At 32.1% G+C, this 20,715-nt stretch overlaps 1 protein-coding gene across 5 annotated transcripts in view; it reads left to right on the top strand.

The window, feature by feature from the left end:
• The window catches only part of LOC145312795 (uncharacterized), a 72,931-nt gene extending 58,725 nt beyond the window's left edge, over positions 1-14,206 (top strand). For 3 of the 5 annotated variants that reach the window (XM_080152041.1, XM_080152034.1, XM_080152062.1), the window contains 4 exons: positions 2,982-3,115; positions 4,264-4,339; positions 6,062-6,125; positions 11,976-14,206. In XM_080152041.1, coding sequence (XP_080008167.1) covers positions 2,982-3,115; positions 4,264-4,339; positions 6,062-6,091 — 240 coding nt within the window. In that variant the 3' untranslated portion in view covers positions 6,092-6,125; positions 11,976-14,206. The remainder of the gene's footprint in view (positions 1-2,981; positions 3,116-4,263; positions 4,340-6,061; positions 6,126-11,975) is intronic. The other 2 variants (XM_080152055.1, XM_080152047.1) reach the window with 1 other exon arrangement.
• The last annotated feature ends 6,509 nt before the right edge of the window (positions 14,207-20,715 follow it).

Below are 20,715 nucleotides of genomic sequence, written 5' to 3'. Positions count from 1 at the left end.
AAATAGCTATTTTTTCTTGGTGCAGCTATCCTACAGATTCATGTGTAGGTAATCCTTGAGAATATTCTCAATCACTTGTTGAAGACGATTAAAGTCCCTCCGCAGGTTATGACATCATACCATAGAATAACCAATGATAGGCCAGCATAAATTTACCATTGGTCAATTACAGTGTATACTGGCCTCTCATTGGCTATTCTATCGTATGACGTCATAATCTCTGGAGGGACTTTAATCATCTTCGACGAATATTCTCAATTACTTGTAGGAATTTAAAAGATACAAAAACTGGGGTACAATATTTTAAAAAAGGGTAGCAATCCTTTAATATAATTAGTAAGGTTTTTTGAAGCTGAAATTACTGGTCCAAATTGTTTGCATTTTCAGGGGAGCTTTTATAAAGTCTTGGGATGCCCTCGCCCCCCACTCCCCACCCTAGTATAGGGGGGTAGCAAATAGTTTGATTTGAAAGACATTTCTTGAATCTATTTACTGAAAACTACGATTATAAAATTAAGAAAATCCACAAATACTAAGGAATCAAAAAAATATCTGAATAGATTTCAGGAAGGAAGAGGACAGTGGACTGTGAATTAACCCGGTATTCACAGTCAATAAATGCTCCTCAAGGGGCATCGTAGCTCAGTGATAACGCACTGAGTTATGGTGATGAGAGTTCGAGCTCAAGTCCCCATGTGGCAACTCGAATTTCTCAGTCGCGATTTATTCACGCAACCTCCCCTTGGTTGTGTAAGAAGGGTGATAATTGGGTAGTTTGGATACTCAATGGTCAAGTACTTAATATCAGTGCAACCCTTACCCAAGCTCCTCTGTGGAGAGCATCATGCATTACGGTGACTTAATTTGGGACACCTGCCATACTCGGCGAGTGTTAGGTGATAAAGAGTAAGTCCCTTGAGACAGCGGGTCAAGTACTTGTACTGGATCGTGGACCTTGAGTAGGCCCTGGTGCAAAAGTGTCTCGTCCTACTCCATGACTACTTAGGTCCAAACACGAAGAATCTATGGCTACACACACTCACACACATGCATACTCTTCTTATTCGTTGGAGTAAAAATTTTGAGTCTTGTTTTTAAATCTTGATTAATTGATTTACTAACTAGCAGTGTCCAAACTTTTTGAACATTTATTTCTATCTACATAACGTATAATTTTGGCTATACATCTATTTATATTCCATTGTCTTATCACTTAGGATCCCTGACAAATTTCAAGAATTGTTTTCGATTAATAAATGATGAGGTCAATTAAAAGTTTCTATGGTTTCGGAAAGCCAAAAAACGTATTTCCCAAATTTGATCATCATCATATTTTAAAATTTCTAAAATATTCTGTGGATTTATAAGATTTCTTTCCACGCATACATGAGGCTAATCAAAATCAGGGATCTTAAGGGATAAGACGAATACAATAATAGTTATTTCTCGCATCGTATTATAAACGGCTTTCCGCGAATATAGAATGTACAATTATGAGATTAAAACTAGTTTTTTTAGCGCCGAGGAGCCGAAGGCATCGGCTACAAAAACTGGTTTTAATCTTATGATTGTACATTTTTATATTCGTAGAAAGCTGGATATAATACAATGCTAGACATAGTTTTTTCGTATGGATGAGAACCGGTTCCTATCCACCGGATTCGAATGAATACGAGAAATTAATATAAATTTGAAATGATAACAAAATTATCCTTTCCTTTGTTTAAAATAAACAGTGGAAAAGTTTGGACAATGCTCGTTTGTAACTTTTGGTACCAGTATAATTTACAGTCCAATGTCCTCTCCCTCTCTGAATTAAAGTACGGATTAAAATACAAATAATAGAGTTTTGTAACATCCTACCTATACGCGTTTAATATATCCTATTTAAACGTTTTTTTTTCAATTAACGTCAAAATTCGTTGCAGGTGACTAAAAGATCAAATCACCAGAGCTGGATCTTTAAATCGTTTTTATAGTGCGCTGAATCGGGGCGATTCAGAGGTGATTTGTAGGTGCGCTGGTGGTTAGCCACAGCGCGCCTATAAAACATTGATATTTAAAAGATTTTCGGCGCGGTGTTGTTAAATCGCTTGCGACACTCAATAAAATATCGATCCGCGCCAGTACAACTTTATTACATAAGCCGTGTCAGTAAGGCATTTTATGTAAAATTCCGTGTCAGCATGGTATTTTATATAAAACATTAATATATAATTTATTTTAAAAATAACTATAAAAATGTTTTCACAATAGTTTTGCAATAAAATATTAAAGTAATTAAAAAAAAATATTTATTTATTAAATAAATCACCCCGATTTAAACCGGCAATGCCACTCGGTGAGTGGCGTTGCCGCGCCGGGCCCGCGCCACTGCCCGATTCAAATCGCCCATGCAAATTCGATTTAAAGATTGATATTAATAATTTGATGGTGCGCCAAATGAATCGCCCCGGTTTAAATCACCTATAAACGATTTAAAGATCGAGCTCAGTACAATTTTACAAAACTAATAGTAATTATATAATTATTAAATGAATTGTTCAATGGTTAAAGTTTACGTATTTTCTTTATAATATTAAATTTTTTTTATAATTAGATCAATAAGCTTTTAAAGCAATGGTAACATTTTGTTGACAAAAGAAAAATGTTCACTAGCCATGTCTGCCATATAACATGCTAATCTGGTATTTACAACGATATTATGTCCAACATTGATGTTAATTACTAAACGTCATATATGTTGAATATCTTGTGCCATTAATTTCATAATAAGCTTATGACAGCTATAACAAAAAACTGAATTAACTTTTTTTTAAAAATAAGTGATGATCAGCTGATTTTTTAGTTATTTAGGGGGGCAACGATTTGTAGTAAAAACTATCTTTTTATCTGCCCACCAAATATAATTTTTGATTTATTTTGCTTGTTGATATACCTTATACATGTGACTATGGTCTTAATATGGAAATTTATGCCAGGAGGCTGCTAGAGCTAAGGAGCTGCGCGCCAAGTTTGAGGAGTGGGAGGCGAGTGTGGGAGAGGATGGGGGATACACCAACCTTGTAGATGAAAATGGACAGCCACTGGAAACTGCCAGCAAGCTTAAAAACAGGCAATTCTATACTAATCTAACATACATATAAATGATTATATTTCATATGTAAAACAATACATTTTCATTTTATTTTCATTAATATCCACTGGATTAGAACCGGTTCTCAGTCATACTGAAAAATCATTTTATTACAGACAAGTTTCCACAAGTATTAAAATAAAATCATAAAATTAATCTTAAAATTGTTCATTTAATCTTCGTGGAAAGCAGTCTTTAATACCACGTGATTAATAAACATTTATTTTAAATGTGGAAAAGAGGGAGGTAAAATAGTTTTTCCATAAAAGATTAAATATACTCTAATAGTTACAATCTAAAGTTTAAATTACTTTAGTCTGACAAAACAAATAAATGTTCTTAGCTAGAGAGAAAATATTTGTAATAGATTATCGCAGCATAATATAGACAGATTTCCGCGGATACTAATAAGAAAAATTATAGTATTAATTTTATTTTTGTTGGACCTTATAAGAAAATTTGTATTAATTATATGATTTTTATTTTTATCATTTGTGGAAAATTGTCTGCGATAAAGGAGTTTTATGTATGGCTTAAAACCAGTTCCAAAACATCGATACTGGAATTAATGATGGAAAAATTTTAAATGTTAGTTTGAATTTAACGAAACGTTTGATTTAATCATTATTTCTTTTAAATATAGAGTAAATTTTTTCCTGTAATAAAATAATTTAATACTTAAAATTTTCATAATATTTAACGTCATTAATAATTTTTGAATATTATTTTGAAATTGAAGATGGAATTTTACAAAATAAATTTAGGGGAAAAACCTAACTATATTTACTATCTGTTCATTATTTATATTATATATATCTAATAGCGGCTACGCCCCCGTAGGCTTCTAAAGGTACTTGAATTCGATAACCATATCTTTAAATTTAAGATTAAACAAGAACATAAAATTGTGCACTTCCTCATTTTAGTTTAAGTTTTAAAACAATTTTTTTTTGCGGGGGGGGGGGGTTTCGGTGGGTAGTGAAAATATTTTTACAGGCCATTTATTATAAGAGAACCGTGTCGGTTCAGCGGTTAGTGAGACTCTTCCGTACAGACAGACAGAGATCCTGTTACTTTTTAGTATAAGGATTATCTATCCACCATCTTTCCACTATCTATCTATCCAGGTTTGAAAGGTTGGCCATGGAGGAGGAAGAAGAACCCAGAGCATCAAGACCAAAGTTCCAAGTCAGAAGATTTAAGGTCAGAAATTATTAAAGTTTTTTTTCTTGCGAAATTAGTTTTCCAGGTTTTTGAGGATTTTATATATGGAAAAAATCAAAAGTAGTCATAAATTAATGTATCTTTTTTTCATTATCTTATTATTTATATCTTAAGAAAGTTAGAAAATTGTTTTTAAATCAATTAAATCCATCCTCATAAAAGTTCTCAAAATCCTAGAAAATAATATTTATTAGATTTTCTTCAAAACTCATAAAAATATATTACAATAGCGTTTTTTTGAAAAAGCCTTTTAAAAATTAATAATATGAATAGCTTATTTTTTCTTACCTAAAACTCTGCAACTAATTCTGAAATAATAATAATAAAATAAAAAAACTAAAATTGTGACCAACTAACTTTTGGGTTTTCGTCTAACTTTTGTTTCTAGCTTCAGCCTATTACTCGCTTTTAAGAAATTGTATAACACTCTATAATATATACTTTTCTTTGAAATTAGTTTTGATCTGGTGCTGGGAGGTTTATTCTTATAAAATAATTGATAAAACAGAGCAGCTTTATAATTAAAATGCAAATTATATTAAATGTCTGGAAAAGTAGTTTGCAATAAAATATAAGTAATTCAATTCAGCATTTTATAGAAAAGCACATTAAAGGAAGCCTGCAGGAAATACAGCGATCTAACTACTGAAAGACTGTCTGTCATAAGTAGACCAACTATTTTAAGTCTCCAGCTTCAATAACTAAAAAATGATAGGCATCTTAAAATGAAATATTAGGGCGTTAAAAATCTCCAGCCCTTATGTCAGGAATTTTGATATTAAATAACACCAGCTAGAAGCAAATTTACAAGCTTATTTTGTGCAAAAATATGGGGTATTGTGGCTTTGTGGTATTTTAGCCGTTAGAACAGTGTATTTCATACAGGCATCCTTTAACAAAGTAACACAGGGTTCATCCATTTTCAAAAATCTTTGTTTTTAGTTAAGGCAACTTGATAAGGTTAACATGTAAATATTTATGCATTTCGTTAATAAGAATAATATAAGAAGGGATAGTTTAAAACTTTAAATCGTTTTTAATCATAGATTGCTTTGTTGTATCAATTGTTTTTCGAAATATTTTTCCTGTCCCTAATTTAGGCTAAGTGAAAAGTTTCAAATTGGATTTATTTTTCTTATTTTATTTATGAGAAATAAAAAATAAAATATTTATATGTGTGTGGTTTATTTGAATCTAGAGTCCTTTTATCTTTATCATATTTCAAATTAAAAAAAATACAATTTTCAAAATATTTCTTATGTAAAATTATTTTATGTAACACAAAAAAGCAGGACAAATTTTACTTTTATTTTAGACAAAAATAAGTGAACTATTAAGATAATATAAACTTTATTAAAGGGCCTTCTAATGTAGTTGACTATTTTAATGACCTTTAAAGGTACAATTTCTATTAAAAAATATTTTTTGCTATATTAAACGGTATTTTTTTTATACCATTGTTTAACTTATTGTAATGAAATGATTGTAAGGCTTTGCAATCAAAAGCTTATAAATTCTAATTTTAAAAAGGGTAAATAACTCTTTTGTGTAATTTATTGTTTAGAATTTATCGCTCAGTCTAGATTCAAATAAACCGCAATGTATATCTTTTATTATCAAAGCTTAAAATATTAGTTGAAAATAAAGGAAAATTTGAAATAATCTGCGTAAGAAAACGAATGTAATTGGTGCATATTTCAGCCCAAGGAAGCCTATGAGTACCAAACATAGCCACTGCGCATTTCTCATTCATGATATAAACATTGTAAGTTTATTAATTATTTCTCACATTGTGACGCATTTATTCCCATACTTGAAACCAGTGGCGTGCTAAAGGGGATTATCAACACTCCCCCTAAACCCCAAAGTAAAATCTGACATTTTTTAATTCTCAAGGGTTTTACACCCCCTTGATGATTCTATGTGCACGCCATTGCTTGAAACTTTTATTCCAACTATTTATGTTTCCCAAGATAAACTACAAAAGGGGTATTTTTTTTGTATTTTCCGTTCAGTTGATGCGTTAGCGTTGAGTCAAATGCGCTTATTAAGTCAAACTGTACTTCAACTTGACCATTTCATATATCAACATTTGTTTAAAATTATGAACAGTTTGACTAAATTAGCGCATTTGACAAAATGCTAACACATCAACTGAACCGAAAATATGCGAAACAAATTTGACCATCTTTTGATAAGTCAGACTTTCTAAATGTAAGAAATGTTAAACTGTGCAGTTTATCTAAAGATAATATGAATACAGTTTAAAATAAAAGTTTCAAGAAAGGGAAATAAATGTTCACAGTGTTGCTATCTTTTGGTTTGAGTGATTTTGTGTTCCGTTTCCATAAAAACTCGTTCTTCCATTTCAATCTCAAATTATTAATGGACAGAGGAATGTTCATATGTGACGTCATAAAAAATATGTCTAAAATGGAGGGATAAGAGGAGAAAGAAAAGGGAAAGGAAGCCCCTAAAAAGAGATGGATGATAGACGTATTTTTATGACGTCACACATGGCAAGAAAAACAAGAAAAGAAAAAATTTCAAAAAGATATAAAATATCATATATTATTCTATCTATTTTTTTTATTATTTAAATAAAATTAATTTTCCATCTGTCTTGTTTTTCAGTTTTTCAAAATAGTCTAAAAGATATTTCTAAAAAATAAAAAAAATAAGTTTACTTATTCTTTTTGTTTAAATGGAAAGGATGAATTTTTAACCTTAATTTCTGGAATTTTTAAGGCCAAACTTACACATTAACTGTAAAAAAGGAACATTTACAGAAATATTATAATAAAGTTTTAAAATCCGTATAAACTTTTTTTATTATTTAAAACATTTAAGGCTTTATTGATATTTTTACCTCTAAAATCTACACAGATTATATGACAATCTGTATCAAAAATTTATTTCTTTGATGATTACAAAGCCCTCAGAATATGAATATGTTGTATGTTATATAAATTCCCCTTCCAAATTTTTATTTATTTAAAATTTTTTTGTCCAAGTGTCATTTCTTTATTAACTTTAACTAATTTTAAATATGAAATTAATAAAACCCCAAAATAATTTTCTAAATATAAACAATACAAACAGTTTTTAAAGAATTTTTAAAATTGCTGTATCAAAGTCGACACCATGGAAACTGTCCCAATTTTGTATAACTTTTGCGGAACATGTTCCAGTTACGTCATATTTTTCTTTCCCGAAAAAGGGAAGGGGGGAAAGAAAAAAAAGGGAAGGGGGGAAGAAAAAAGAGATGGGAGAAAAAGGGTTTTCCCCATCTCTTTTGAAGAGATTTTCTTCCCCCCTTCCTTTTTTCGGGAAAGAAAAATATGACGTAACTGGAACATGTTCCGCAAAAGCTATACAAAATTGGGACAGTTTCCATGGTGTCATCAAAGTCATCAAAATGGGTGCCTACAATGTCTTTTTTAAAACTAGTAAAACATAACATGATAAATAACACATTAAACATTAAAAACAATAATACAATTATAAAAGAGCAACATAAGCTTATATAATTTAATATTTAGTGAATGGCGGCCACAGTTACACTTTAATTATATGTTCAATATTGTACAAATTGTACGGTAGAAATCATTCTTAAAAACTGTTTTGAATTTCAATACACTCTTTTTCAAAGAGTAATTATTCATTCCAATTTTTAATGCCAAATTCATTTTTTGACGTATTTTTGACGTCATACATGACACTTTTCAGCGCTACAACAGCGAATAAATCTTAAGTTAACATACCAATTACAATTTTTTTTCTATTTATGAATTAGTGTACAATCTGTACATATTGTACAAATATTGAAAGTAGAAGTGGTGCAACACTGGAAATCCAATATATATTTATTAGCTAGCTAAACTATCAATTAAAGGACAATTGATAGCAACATGTTTGCAAATATATATTTTCCCGAAAATTCGACAAGTAAATTAGCAAAAAAAGTTGTGTTTTTTTTGCTGTTTGTTCCATAATGAATAAACATCTATCTATTTCAAGAACGTTGAGCTAATACCAAAATTAATTGATCACTTAAAGAAAACGAAGTAGCGGGTTTCGTCGTATTTCACAGTAGCTTTTGATAGTTATTTAAGGATTGGGTCGGTTAGGTAAATGTTAATGATTGCCCTGCAGAGTTAGAGCCCCCACAGGTGCTAAAAATAGGCGAAAAGCTAATGTGAAAACACGACGAATCCCACTACTTCGTTTTCTTTCCATGATCCAAAATAATTTTGCCCATCCAGCTATAGTTGCATTATACACTAGAGTCCAATTACAAGTCGCCCAATCGCAATTACTTTTTTTTATAAAACATATTTTTTTCTTTTTCTCCACATATTTGTACAATTAGATACAACCACTTATATAAATAATTTCTGTTGCAATGTATTAAGCAAAATAGGTATTTGTCAGTCTGTCTATCTTTGAAGAATGGGAGAATCCTTTCCTAAATTATACCTTCCCTGGACCAATAGAAAGCTTCACTGTAAAGATGCCATATATGAAATGCGGTTCGTTATTTTAGATTCTAGGCTACACACAAACATCCTGTTACTTTTATTCTGTGATTAATTACACATGACTCTTATCATTTGTTTATATTTTTCTCGGATTGGGTATTATTTTGAAAAGGTTGTTACTATAAAAAACATATAAAGGTTAGGTATGCATACATATAATCATAAAGCTTTTCCTTTTGCATTGGGTGATATTATCCTAGTGACATTATAGTTCGTCATTCAATTAGCAAAACGAAAATAAAAAAAAATTCTGTTTTTTTGCTCAGACAGCGTTTAATGTCTGCTGGATTAAAACCAGCTATATAAAAAGTTGAGAAATCTATTGTAAATATTATCTTTTTAAATGTATTTTATAAAATCAATAAATGAGTTTAAAATTTGACAGACAGAATAATCTTTTCATGTTTATTTATGAAATAATATATATTTATCCTATTGAAAAATTATAAAATAAACTTTTATTTAGATTGTTTATGCTGTTCTATTAAAGCACATTATTGTCGCTCGAAGCGTTGAAAGTGTTCTGTTTGACGTCATAAAAATACGTCTAAAAAATTGGATGAAGGAAAAGGAAACCCCTAGAAAAGAGATCTGGATTTAGACTTATTTTATGTCGTCACACTCGATACTTTCCAGCGCTTTATTGTTACATTAGCGGCTTCGCCCCTAGCCTTTAGGGGCTTTGCCCCAAGAGGTACTGAAAAAAAGTTTTTTTGGCGAAATTCGTAAAAGGAGGAAATCTTCTACAAAAAAAAAGGACCAAGGAAATCCTCTACAAAAAAAATGGGGGGGATTTTTTTGTTTTTTGGGGGGTTGGGGGTGTCCCACCCCCCATGAAAATAGCCTAAAATCACCACAGGATCAGTAGGTATATTCCCCAAAGAGTAGAATCCGATCGGTTCAGTGGTTACCGAGATCTTAAGGGACGGACGGACGGACGGACGGACAGCCAGACAGACGGACGGACGGACAGACAGACAGACAGACAGACGGACAGACAGACAGACGGACAGACAGACAGACAGACAGACAGACAGACATCATTCTACTTTGTATTATTGATAATGTTTGTAAGTGAGTTTCATGATTTCACAATATCGAAAATCATTAAACTTATCTTAGAGATGCTAAAATTTTTCTTTATGAGAAACTATTTTTTTTTGTCAATTGAGTTTACTTTTTAGTTTTGCATTCTGTCACTCAATTAGATATACACATTTAATTAATGCATACTTTTGTATATCTGTCTGTCGGTCGCTAACTGCTTGAATGAGCGATTAGGTTCTCGTTTTTTTCAGGGATCTTTTTGGGAACTCAGTAATAGTGTCTGACTGATTACGACGTAACAAAAAAAATTAGCCAATGAGAGGCCGCTATTGACCAATGGTAAAATTTACAGTGGCCTCTCATTGGCTATTTTTTTGTTACGTCATAATCAGTCAGACACTATTACTGTGTTCTCTTATTGGTACCCTTCTCTATGACAGCTTTAACAGAATTCTGACCTAATTTATAAAGCTTACATCAGAAAAAAATAATTGTTTGTTTGAACTTTAAAAAGCATTTAACATATTTTCATAGCGATTAGCTTGTATAAAAACAATTAGTAATTTAAATAATTTTTTTTATACACGATACATTTTGAGTTGCGTGTTTTTTAAAGATTTTATTAAACGTGTAAATTGTAATTAAGTTTCATATATTTAAATCAGTGGAAATGGTGGATTAATAGCATATTATAGACAGCTATCCGCGGATATTAGAATGACAAATTACAAGATAAAAACAAGTTTTGATAATTTTATGATTATTTTAATAATTCGTGGGAAGTTGTTTACAATATGAAACGATACATGATTTTTCAGTATGGCTCGAAACCGGTTCCAATCCAGTCGATATTAATCGGTTTCGAGGCCATACTTGAAAATCTTTTCTGCAACTGAGTTTAAATTTTTCTTGTTTATGTTAGTTAGACTTTCGAAAAGCATTTGACAGTTGCAATAAAGAAATCATACATATACAATATACATGAAAATACATTTTCAATAATATAATCAGATGAAATACAATATTCATTGATTTATTGTTATTTTTTTGTGCGAATTGTTCTGCTGTGTGTTTTCCTACATATTTGATTTCATGATCATTTAAATAAATTTTTATTTATTTTACATCTATCTTGAAATTATTTAAGGCAAAGTTAAGTGATAAAGGTCATAATTTGAACAAAATTGATAGCAATATGAAATATTGAAATTCTTAATAAAATTTCTTCAAAAAGATCTTTGCTGACAGTTTTCTCATTTTTTGGACATCTTTGAGTGGGTTGATTTTCAAATTTTCAAACTATTTCTTTCCAATCAAATTGGTTCCATATGGTTCCCCTTAACTTCCTTGCTACATATTTCAATTTTAAGATAGATGTGAAAGAACTTTTAATACCCCAAATTAAGTCTTTTTTCATAAAAAACTATTTTGCCCCTCAATTTTTCCTCTCGATTATATCTTTTGGTAAGCTCTATCTTGGGGTCTAGTTCAGAGGTGGATTCTTAAAAAAAAAATTGCCCCACTAATCGCTTAGTGGGGCAAAATTGTTTTCGTGAAAAATCCACCAAAATCACATTAAAAATCTACAAAAATTAAACAAAATCATAGAAGGATTTTTCACGAAAACAATTTTGCCCCACTAAGCGATTAGTGGGGCAAATATTTGTTTTAAGAATCCACCTCAGTTCACGGAAAAATGTTCCTGGTAACGATCATCTCAAAATATGTAAGAACTTTAAAGGCTGCTAACGGTGGAACTTATAGATTATGCTCGAACAAAATTTAACTCATTTAATACTTTTTTTCTTTAGTGAAGCTTTCCCTATGCATCTTTGGATATTCCAGCTTATTTGGGCCTTCTATGCGGGCATGACTTATACATTCAGCCTTTTATTTTTTTTTGAGATGATCGTTTCCAAGAACATTCTACCGTAAACTGCATTAGATCCCTATCTTGGAAAGGTAGGTCAACCAAAAGTTCAAAACTTTTACAAAAAAAAAATAATTAATATTTTATATATTTTCAGTGAAATTTGTTTCTGGAAGAATGGAAAAAATCTACCAAAGAATTGAGAATCAACATTTACTTAGAATAGTAATTTAATTGATAATTTTCTATTTTATAAGAGTCATAAATTACGGTGATATAATAGTTGTTTTTTACTAAAAATATGGATATAATAACAAAATTATTTCATAGTTAATGTTTATACCTTTTATAGATGATTAAAACAAAAAATGATAATTAATTAATTTTTTAGAATATGTAAAACTACTAATAATAATTTTGAATATTTTATCGTGTATTCTTATTTTCATTTTATAATTTAATATACTTTTAACAAATAAGAAAAAAAATTAGTAAAAATTTATTTGTTATTTGTTTCAAAAATTTAAATATCTCAAGTTTTTTGATAAATATGAGGCCAGCAAAGGTTTGTAGCAACAAAATCAAGTAATTTACAATTTATCTTATTCTTTTTCAATTTTTCAATTAAGGGATTAGATATTTATGAATGCCATATTACTACCAAATAAATAACATTTAAATAACACAAAATTAATAGGAACTGAAGTTCTATGTATCAGAAATTAATCTTTTAAAGTGGTAATTCTATACAGTAATTAAAATTATTCCGGAAAATGAAACTGAAAACCAAGAATTTAAATTTACTTGCAAATGATAATTAAATTTGAATTTTGTTTTTTTATGAATGTACTATTATAGATACAATGTTTTGGTAGAATAGTGAAAGAAAAAAGATATATTTGTTATGGGAATAACGATTCAAGACACTAAAAAAACTAAGTATTGAAATAACCAGAAGCTTGCAGAATAGGAGTGTAGGTTGTTTATTAAGAAGGGGAATACAACCACCTAGTTGTCCCCATCACCTCCTTGTCTATGCACACTCTGGTTACAACAGATTTATTTATAATTTTCCTGTATATTTACTTGGATTAATTAAATTTCTGCTTTCCGTCTTCTACAATTGAAATTCTAATTTCCAGTTTAAATTAAATTGAGGTACAGTAGAGTTGTTTATTATAAGCTGGCAAAAAACAGAGAGAAAGGGGACAATGGGCTGTCTATTACATCAGTCCCCAGAGTTTTTTAATAACATTTTGTTATTCGTTGGCCTAATAACTTTGAGACTTTAGTAAATTTTTATTGGTTGATTCATTAAGTTAAGTGTTGAAACGTTTCAATCATTAATTTTAGTATACAGAAGAGGTAATTTTGTGTATTATCATCGGCGGGGATTTACATCAATTTATCGGCCATTGTCTTATCCCTTTAGATCTCTGGGTAATGAAGAACAATATATCTGGGTTTATAATATAATATTCTGCTTTACCAACTTTCTTACCGACAATTAATTTAAATTTATGCAAACAGTGTATAACAGACAAACTTTAAAGTCAGGGATCTAAGGGGATAAGACAATGGCCGATAGATTTATGTAAATCCCCAATAATGATACACAAAATTACCCCTTCTGTAGATTAGAATTATTGGTTGAAAACTTTGAAACAACCAATCAATATTCAATAAAAGTCTCTAAGGTTGTTACTCCAACGAATATGAAAACGTTCTTTTTAGAATTTTGGGGATTAGTGTAAAAAACAGCCCAATGTCCCCGCCATCCCTGGATTTAAGTGCTGTTAAAGTATACCGTAAGGGAATTAAAATTGTAACTTAAAAACAAAATATTTTGCTTGATACTTTGATTTTCTTTAAATGAACCAAAAGCTTAGAATTTCATACAATTTACTTTTAAACTTCTTATTCTTTATAGAAAATACACAATAATTAAATTATGTCAAATATATTTATCCATTTTAAAACCTAGTTTTTAATACTTTTTCATTTTTCAATTTAATTGATATTTTATTATTAAAAATCATTCAAAAATCACCAAATGGCTTTCCTTTGAAAATTTGAAAAATATTGTATCCTATAATCACTTAGCAGTTATACTTAAATTGTTAAAAAAATTAATGTATTTAGAAAGAAATAGTGGTTGTTATAAAAAATACTAGATTTTAGTAGCTCTTTTTAATAAAGATAATTTGTATTTTAATTTAAATTTAGATTATTTTCAACCCAATGTAAAAAAAGTAAAATAATTGATGTAAAAAAATAACAAACAGTGTGATTATATTATGATTATATGTATAGCATAAATAAAAAGTTAACCTATTGTAAAAATATTTTGTTGTATTGTCAAAAAAAAATAAAAAACTTGCATTAGAATTCTCAAGTAGTTTCTTTCAATGTAAAAGCAAACCTTCTCTACTACTAGCTTTGTTCAAAATTGCATGGTTTGGTTAATATAAAGGTAAAAAAATTCTTAGTAGAGTAGCTACCATATGGTAGTAACGTAAGAAATGTTACCGTTATGAACAAATAAGTAATGGGTAATGGAAAGAAAACGAAGTAGCGGATTTCGTCTTATTTTCACAGTAGCTTTTGAAAGGTTATTTAGTTTAGGTTAGGTAAATATTAATGATTGCCCCGCAGGGTAAAGCCTCCGCAGGAGCAGGAAATAAGAGAAAGCTACTGTGAAAATACGACGAAACTCGCTGCTTCGTTTTCTTTTCATGACCCATTTCTTATTTTTTCTGAGCTGGATCTTTAAATCGTTTTTATGGTGCGCTGAATCGGGGCGATTCAGAGGTGAACCGTAGGTGCGCCACAGCGCACCTATAAAACATTGATTTTTAAAAGATTTTCGGCGAAGTGTTGTCAGATCGCTTGCGCACTCACTTAAATAGCTATCTTTAAATGCTTTATTTCCTAAAATTGCCACCTAAAAAAATAGTGTCGACCCATCCACATTGCAGCTGGGTAACAGCTGCAGCTCAGCTAGGAGCGGCCAAGAGTAGAATGAGTAGATAGGGCTTGTGATGTGTCTTAGGGTAGGTTTTTATGAGTGCTGAGCTCAAAATGCTACCAAAAATAGTGGTGACCCATCCATGTGGCAGCTGGGTAACGGCGGCAGCTATGCTGGGAGTGGCCGAAAGTAGAACGAGTACATAGGGCTTGTGACGTGTCCAGGGGTAGGTATTTATGAGTGCTGAGCTCAAAAATACTACCAATAATAGTGGCGGCTCATCCATATGGCAGCTGGGTAACAGCTACAGCCCACAAGCCCTATCTTCTCATTCTACTCTTAGCCTCCCCCAGCTGAGCTGCAGCCGTTACCCAGCTGCCATATGGATGGGTCGCCACTATTTTTGGGAGCATTTTTGAGCTCAGTACCCATTAAAACTTACACCAAGACACGTCACAAGCCCTATGTACTCATTTTACTCTTGGCCGCTCACATCTGAGCTGCAGCTGTGGCTCAGATGCCATATAGATTGGCCGCCACTATTTTTGGTACCATTTTTGAGCTCAGCACCCATAAAAACCTACCCCTAGACACGTCATAAGCCCCATCTACTCATTCTACTCTTGACCGCTCGCAGCTGAGCAGCAGCTGTTACCCAGCTGCCATATGTATTGGCCGCCACTATTTTTGGTACCATTTTTGAGCTCAGCACCCATAAAAACCTACCCCTAGACACGTCACAAGCCCTATCTACTCATTCTACTCTTGGCCGCTCGCAGCTGAGCAGCAGCTATTACTTTACTGCCATAGGGATTGGCAGAAACTATTTTTAGAAGCATTTTTGAGTTCAGCACCCATAAAAACCTAATCCTGGACACGTCACATGCCTCATGTACTCATTCTACTCTTGGCCTATCTCGTCTGAGCTGCGGCCGTTACCCAGCTGAGCTGCGTCCATTACCAAGTGCCATTTGCTCACTGATTCCGAGATGGTTGCATTAAACCCCCCCCCCCCCCTTTACTTAAAAAATAACTATAAAAATGTTTTCACAATAGTTTTGCAATAAAATATTAAAGTAATTAAAAAAAAATATTTATTTATTAAATATTATTCACCCGATTTGGCCCGGCAATGCCACTCGCTGAGTACGATTGGCGCGCCGGTACTGCGCCAATGGCTGCGCCAAATCGCCCATGCCATTTCGATTTAAAGATTGGTATTGATAATCTGATGGTGCGCTGAAATGAATCGTCCCGGTTTAGCGCACCTATAAACGATTTAAAGATCCAGCTCAGAACTTGAATTATATGTAAATGTCTAAAGAATATTCAATGTTGAGTTTATTAAGCAGCTAATCGTATGCGATGGTACTGAGCCAATTCACTGTTCAAAGTTTCGTCCTTGTTATTGTGTACCTAAAAGTTTTGCATCTTATGAACTATTTCAACTGACTACATACTGTTTTTTTTTCAAATCATTAATTTTTGGGTTTGAATGATTTAATCCCAACATAATATCCTAACCATAATCTATAATACAAAGTAGAATGATGTCTGTCTGCCTGTCCGTCCCTTAAGATCTCGGTAACCGCTGAACCGATTGGATTATACTCTTCAGGGAATGTACCTACTGGTCCTGTGGTGGATTTAGGCTATTTTCTTGGGAGGGTGTTGATCAAAAATCTTAGAGTAAAATAATAAACGAACAAACGAAAAACTTGCAAGTTACTTTAATGGCTACTCTCAAACTCTTTTTGTTGCCCAATTTTCCATAAAAATTTTAGAAAAAACTTCTTCATATAGCAACATTGCATCTGAATTTTTGAATTTTCTTTTACAATATAAAGATAATATTACTTACTTTCAAACCTAAAAATTTTTTTTTTTTTCAATGAAATAAAATTTTAACTATTAATACAAACAAAATATTATACATATTGTTTCGTTAATGCGAAATATTTTACTGTATTTTTATTATAAAAAAAATCCATAAATATTATAGTTTATTTCATGTTATTTGTAATTATATTGAAATAAATTAATTTATAGATAAAAAAAAACTTTAAATAGGTGAAGGCACTGTGAAGGAACACTGCACTTTGTTTAAGCAGTTTCTAAGATCTTACTGGTATGCACACATCTAGCTACTTTTGTGATAAATTATTTTTTTTCTTCATTTTCAAGAATTTGAAAGTCTGCTTGCAGCTATACCGCCTGCATATCGCATCGTCATAAGTGGCATAAAAAGACCTTTAATAATCTGGAATAGCCAAGATCAATTAACGCACAGGAAGAGGTTAACTGAAGAAAAAAAAACACACGTAAAATATTTATTTCTCTTGCTCAATTATGTGCTCTGCGAAATAACTGTGCATTTTAGAGTATTGGCTATTCTAGATTATTTATAGGCCTTAGTCTGTCGGCTTAGTCTGTCGGCTACATCGTTAAGCTTAGAAACCTTCAAAGCTCTTACTTTTTTGTTGTTGCTGAGATAACGATCCCAACAATTTACACTGTGAATTAACTAAACCATCCCAAAAATAAACAAGGTCATCCGGGATCTATAGGGATTAGACAATGGCCGATAAATTGATGTATATCCCTAATGACGATACACAAAATAACCCCTTCTGTGGATTACTATTATGTAGAGTTTGAAACGTTCGGACATTCAACTAAATGAATCAACCAATGAAAATTCTATAAAAGTTCCTAAAATTGCTAAGCCAGCGAATAAGAAAGCGTAATTATAAAACTTTGGAGACTGGTGTAATAAACAGCCCAATTCCTCCCTGCAAGATTATATATACGTTACAGATCTAAAACTAAATCTCAAAAAAAGTCATGTCTTCAATAAAATCTATTAGTACGTTTACACATATGAAGAGCGGATTTTTATTCTAACATCAATGTTTTTAATGAGAAACTCTGTAATAATGCCGTTTGTCATACTTGTCTGTCTACTTGGTTCCACTTTTTGGATGTTGTCATTCTTGTTTATTATTATTACCTATTACCTAATTGGGGCAGGATTCTCCTTCTATTTTTAAGCGATCATCTAGATAACCCAAGGGCATCATCCGCTTGAAATGGGATGCAATACTATAACGTCTACTGTTGGATATTAGGTTAAGTAACATAAAACAGACAACCAACCCTTTGATTGCACGACCTTTGTCTGAAACGTCCTAACTGTTCATATTAATGAGTTTCGCTTGTTTAAAGGCAAGGCATTCTCCCAACTTTAATTATTTATGTCGCGCACCTGACATAGCAGCAGTAGGAAACACTTTTACCGTCTTCAGTTATGGCCGAGCTTCGAACCTATCCCCTCCTCGACGACGAGCGGATGTCTTATGTTTTAAGCCGCGGACGCGGCTTGTGGCATTCTTGTTTTACTAGTACTTGGATAATCATTAGTCCAGCGTAATGTGAGAATTATTAGTACAGATACAGATGAAAATAGAAACTAAATGAAAGTACAACATATACTGAAAAAGGTTGCATAATACAAAACTGAGACACTGTACAGAACACCAGAGAGAGGACAATGGTCGATAAACTAATGTACCCCCAAATATGTTAAAAATATGGATACTATGAGACTTTGCCTAATCGAATCATGATTCAACCTGGACCCTAAATGTTTTAAACCTTACGATTGAAAAATAAAACGACTTCTCATCGGTTTTAAAAATCTTTCTGATCATGCACATACACAGAGAGGTTAAAAACCAGTCCAAAACTTAGATAATCATGATAATTTTCCGAATCAATTTCGTTGTTGGTATAAGCTGCATCAGGGTACGGCAGCCTCAGCGATAATTAGCCGCGCGGCTTTCTAATTCATCTATTAAACTTCAGTCTCAATTGCAGCTGCGCGGCTGAAAGAAAAAAAGCATCAACCATCCTCCCTCTGGCACTGAAAGCCTCAGCTACTAAATTTCAAGTAGCAGCTTGACCAAGCAGCTATTTTGGAGCCGTTTATTGACACAATAAAAACTGTCCCGAATTTGTATTAATTTTGAGGAACACGACTCCAGTTACGTCATATTTTTCTTTCCCGAAAAAGGGAAGGGGGAAAGAAAAAAAGGAAAGTGGGGAAGAAAAAAGAGATGGGAGAAAAGGGGGTTTTCCCCATCTCTTTTGAAGAGATTTTCTTCCCCCCTTCCCTTTTTCGGGAAAGAAAAATATGACGTCACTGGACTCGTGTTCCTCAAAATTAATACAAATTCGGGACAGTTTTTATTGTGTCCGTTTATTCAATATACTAAGTCGCCAAGTAGCTAATCAATTTGCAAGCAGACAAAAAAGATCTTAACCACTTGAAACAGGTAGTTGTCTGGGTTATACATCTGTACTTATACATTTATTTAATATATACTACATAATTAATTTACATCCGAAGTATTATTCTCTATATGTTGACTTAGTTTTTATACGATGGATTAAATACAACCATATGAATTAATAGTTGCTTCGCCTCTAGACTCGAAGAAGATTAAAGTCCCTCAACATATTATGCCGTCATACGTTAAAATAACCAATGAGTGGCCAGCATAAATTTTACCATTGGTCAATTACAGTGTATACTTAGCTATTCTATCGAATGGATCATCTTCTTTAGACTCCATAGAAAATCAGGAGAGAAGGGGAAAATAAGTTGAAACCCCCATAAGAAAAAATCTAAAGCTACCCTTAAAATTACATACTTATCTTTATTTCTTAATGGCAATCTCCCTTTACAACAGTATGCATGCATGAATTTACTCTTGTATAACTCAACTGTATATTGTTAAGTTAACAAAAGTTTAAATCAAATTATCTAGCACCGTAACCTTTATTATGATAGAGGCATTTTAAGTTCTAACTCACATACTATAAGTATACCAAAAACTAGTATGGATCTAGAATAACTCTATTATCTAGTGTTAAGTTTAAACCTAATTAATTAGCACCCTAGCCTTACAGCCTTAACTAGGATAAAGTTTTAATCCTAGTGAGGCTAACCCATGCAACTCAACCAATATACAGGGTGCTCCATATAGTTGTCACATGTAGTGCAACTAATATACAGGGTGCTCCATATAGTTGTCACATGTAGTACAACCAATATACAGGGTGCTCCATATAGTTGTCACATTTAGTACAACTAATAAACAGGGTGCTCCATATAGTTGTCACATTTAGTAGAACTAATATACAGTGTGCTCTATATAGTTGTCACATTTAATACAATTATTAAACAGGGTGCTCCATATACAGGGTGTGCCACATAAATCCGGACTTTTTCTTATTTTTAAACAAATAAACATAAAATCGTCAATTTTAAAGATTTTATTGAATTTTAAAAACTGGTAAGCAAACTAGGTATATGACAATTAGATTATTCAATAAAATCGACGCAAGCCTCAATCACCGCCTCTACCCGCCCCCTGAACAGCCCGCCGACCCTGGTCACCATGTCCCTGTCCAAGCAGGCGAAGTTCTCTATAATAGGAACAATGAGAGAGATCTTTTTGGTATGGGCTTGTCTATTGGTTCATGCTTTAATGGCGCTCCATGCCCAAAAGTCCATTGGATTAAGATTGGGGCGGCTGGGAGGCCACATCTCCTTAAGGACGTGAGTAACCGCAGGATCCAAATTAACCCATCTTTCAAGCTACCCTTTGACACGGCGGCTCTCATTTGGGCCACAGTTGATCTAGAACAACGTTTTATACATTTTTCAAAATGGCATGAAGATTAAGATAAGGTTGTTATCGCAACACATAGTCTAAAACTAGTTTCAAGGTTCCATATGGACCCCAGAAGTCAAGAACCGAGAAATTTTCAAGATTTTTGACATATTGGACATCTTAAAATCTACCACAATTCACTTTGTCGAGGTACTACAGCCAAGTCAGCTGGGATAGAGAGCTCTAGTCTT

Source organism: Acartia tonsa, chromosome 1, assembly GCF_053477335.1.
Source record: "Acartia tonsa isolate MP-2025a chromosome 1, ASM5347733v1, whole genome shotgun sequence".
NCBI classification, from domain to species: domain Eukaryota; kingdom Metazoa; phylum Arthropoda; class Copepoda; order Calanoida; family Acartiidae; genus Acartia; species Acartia tonsa.
Note: the sequence above shows the minus strand (reverse complement) of the source record. Positions and strands in the feature narration are given on the sequence as shown.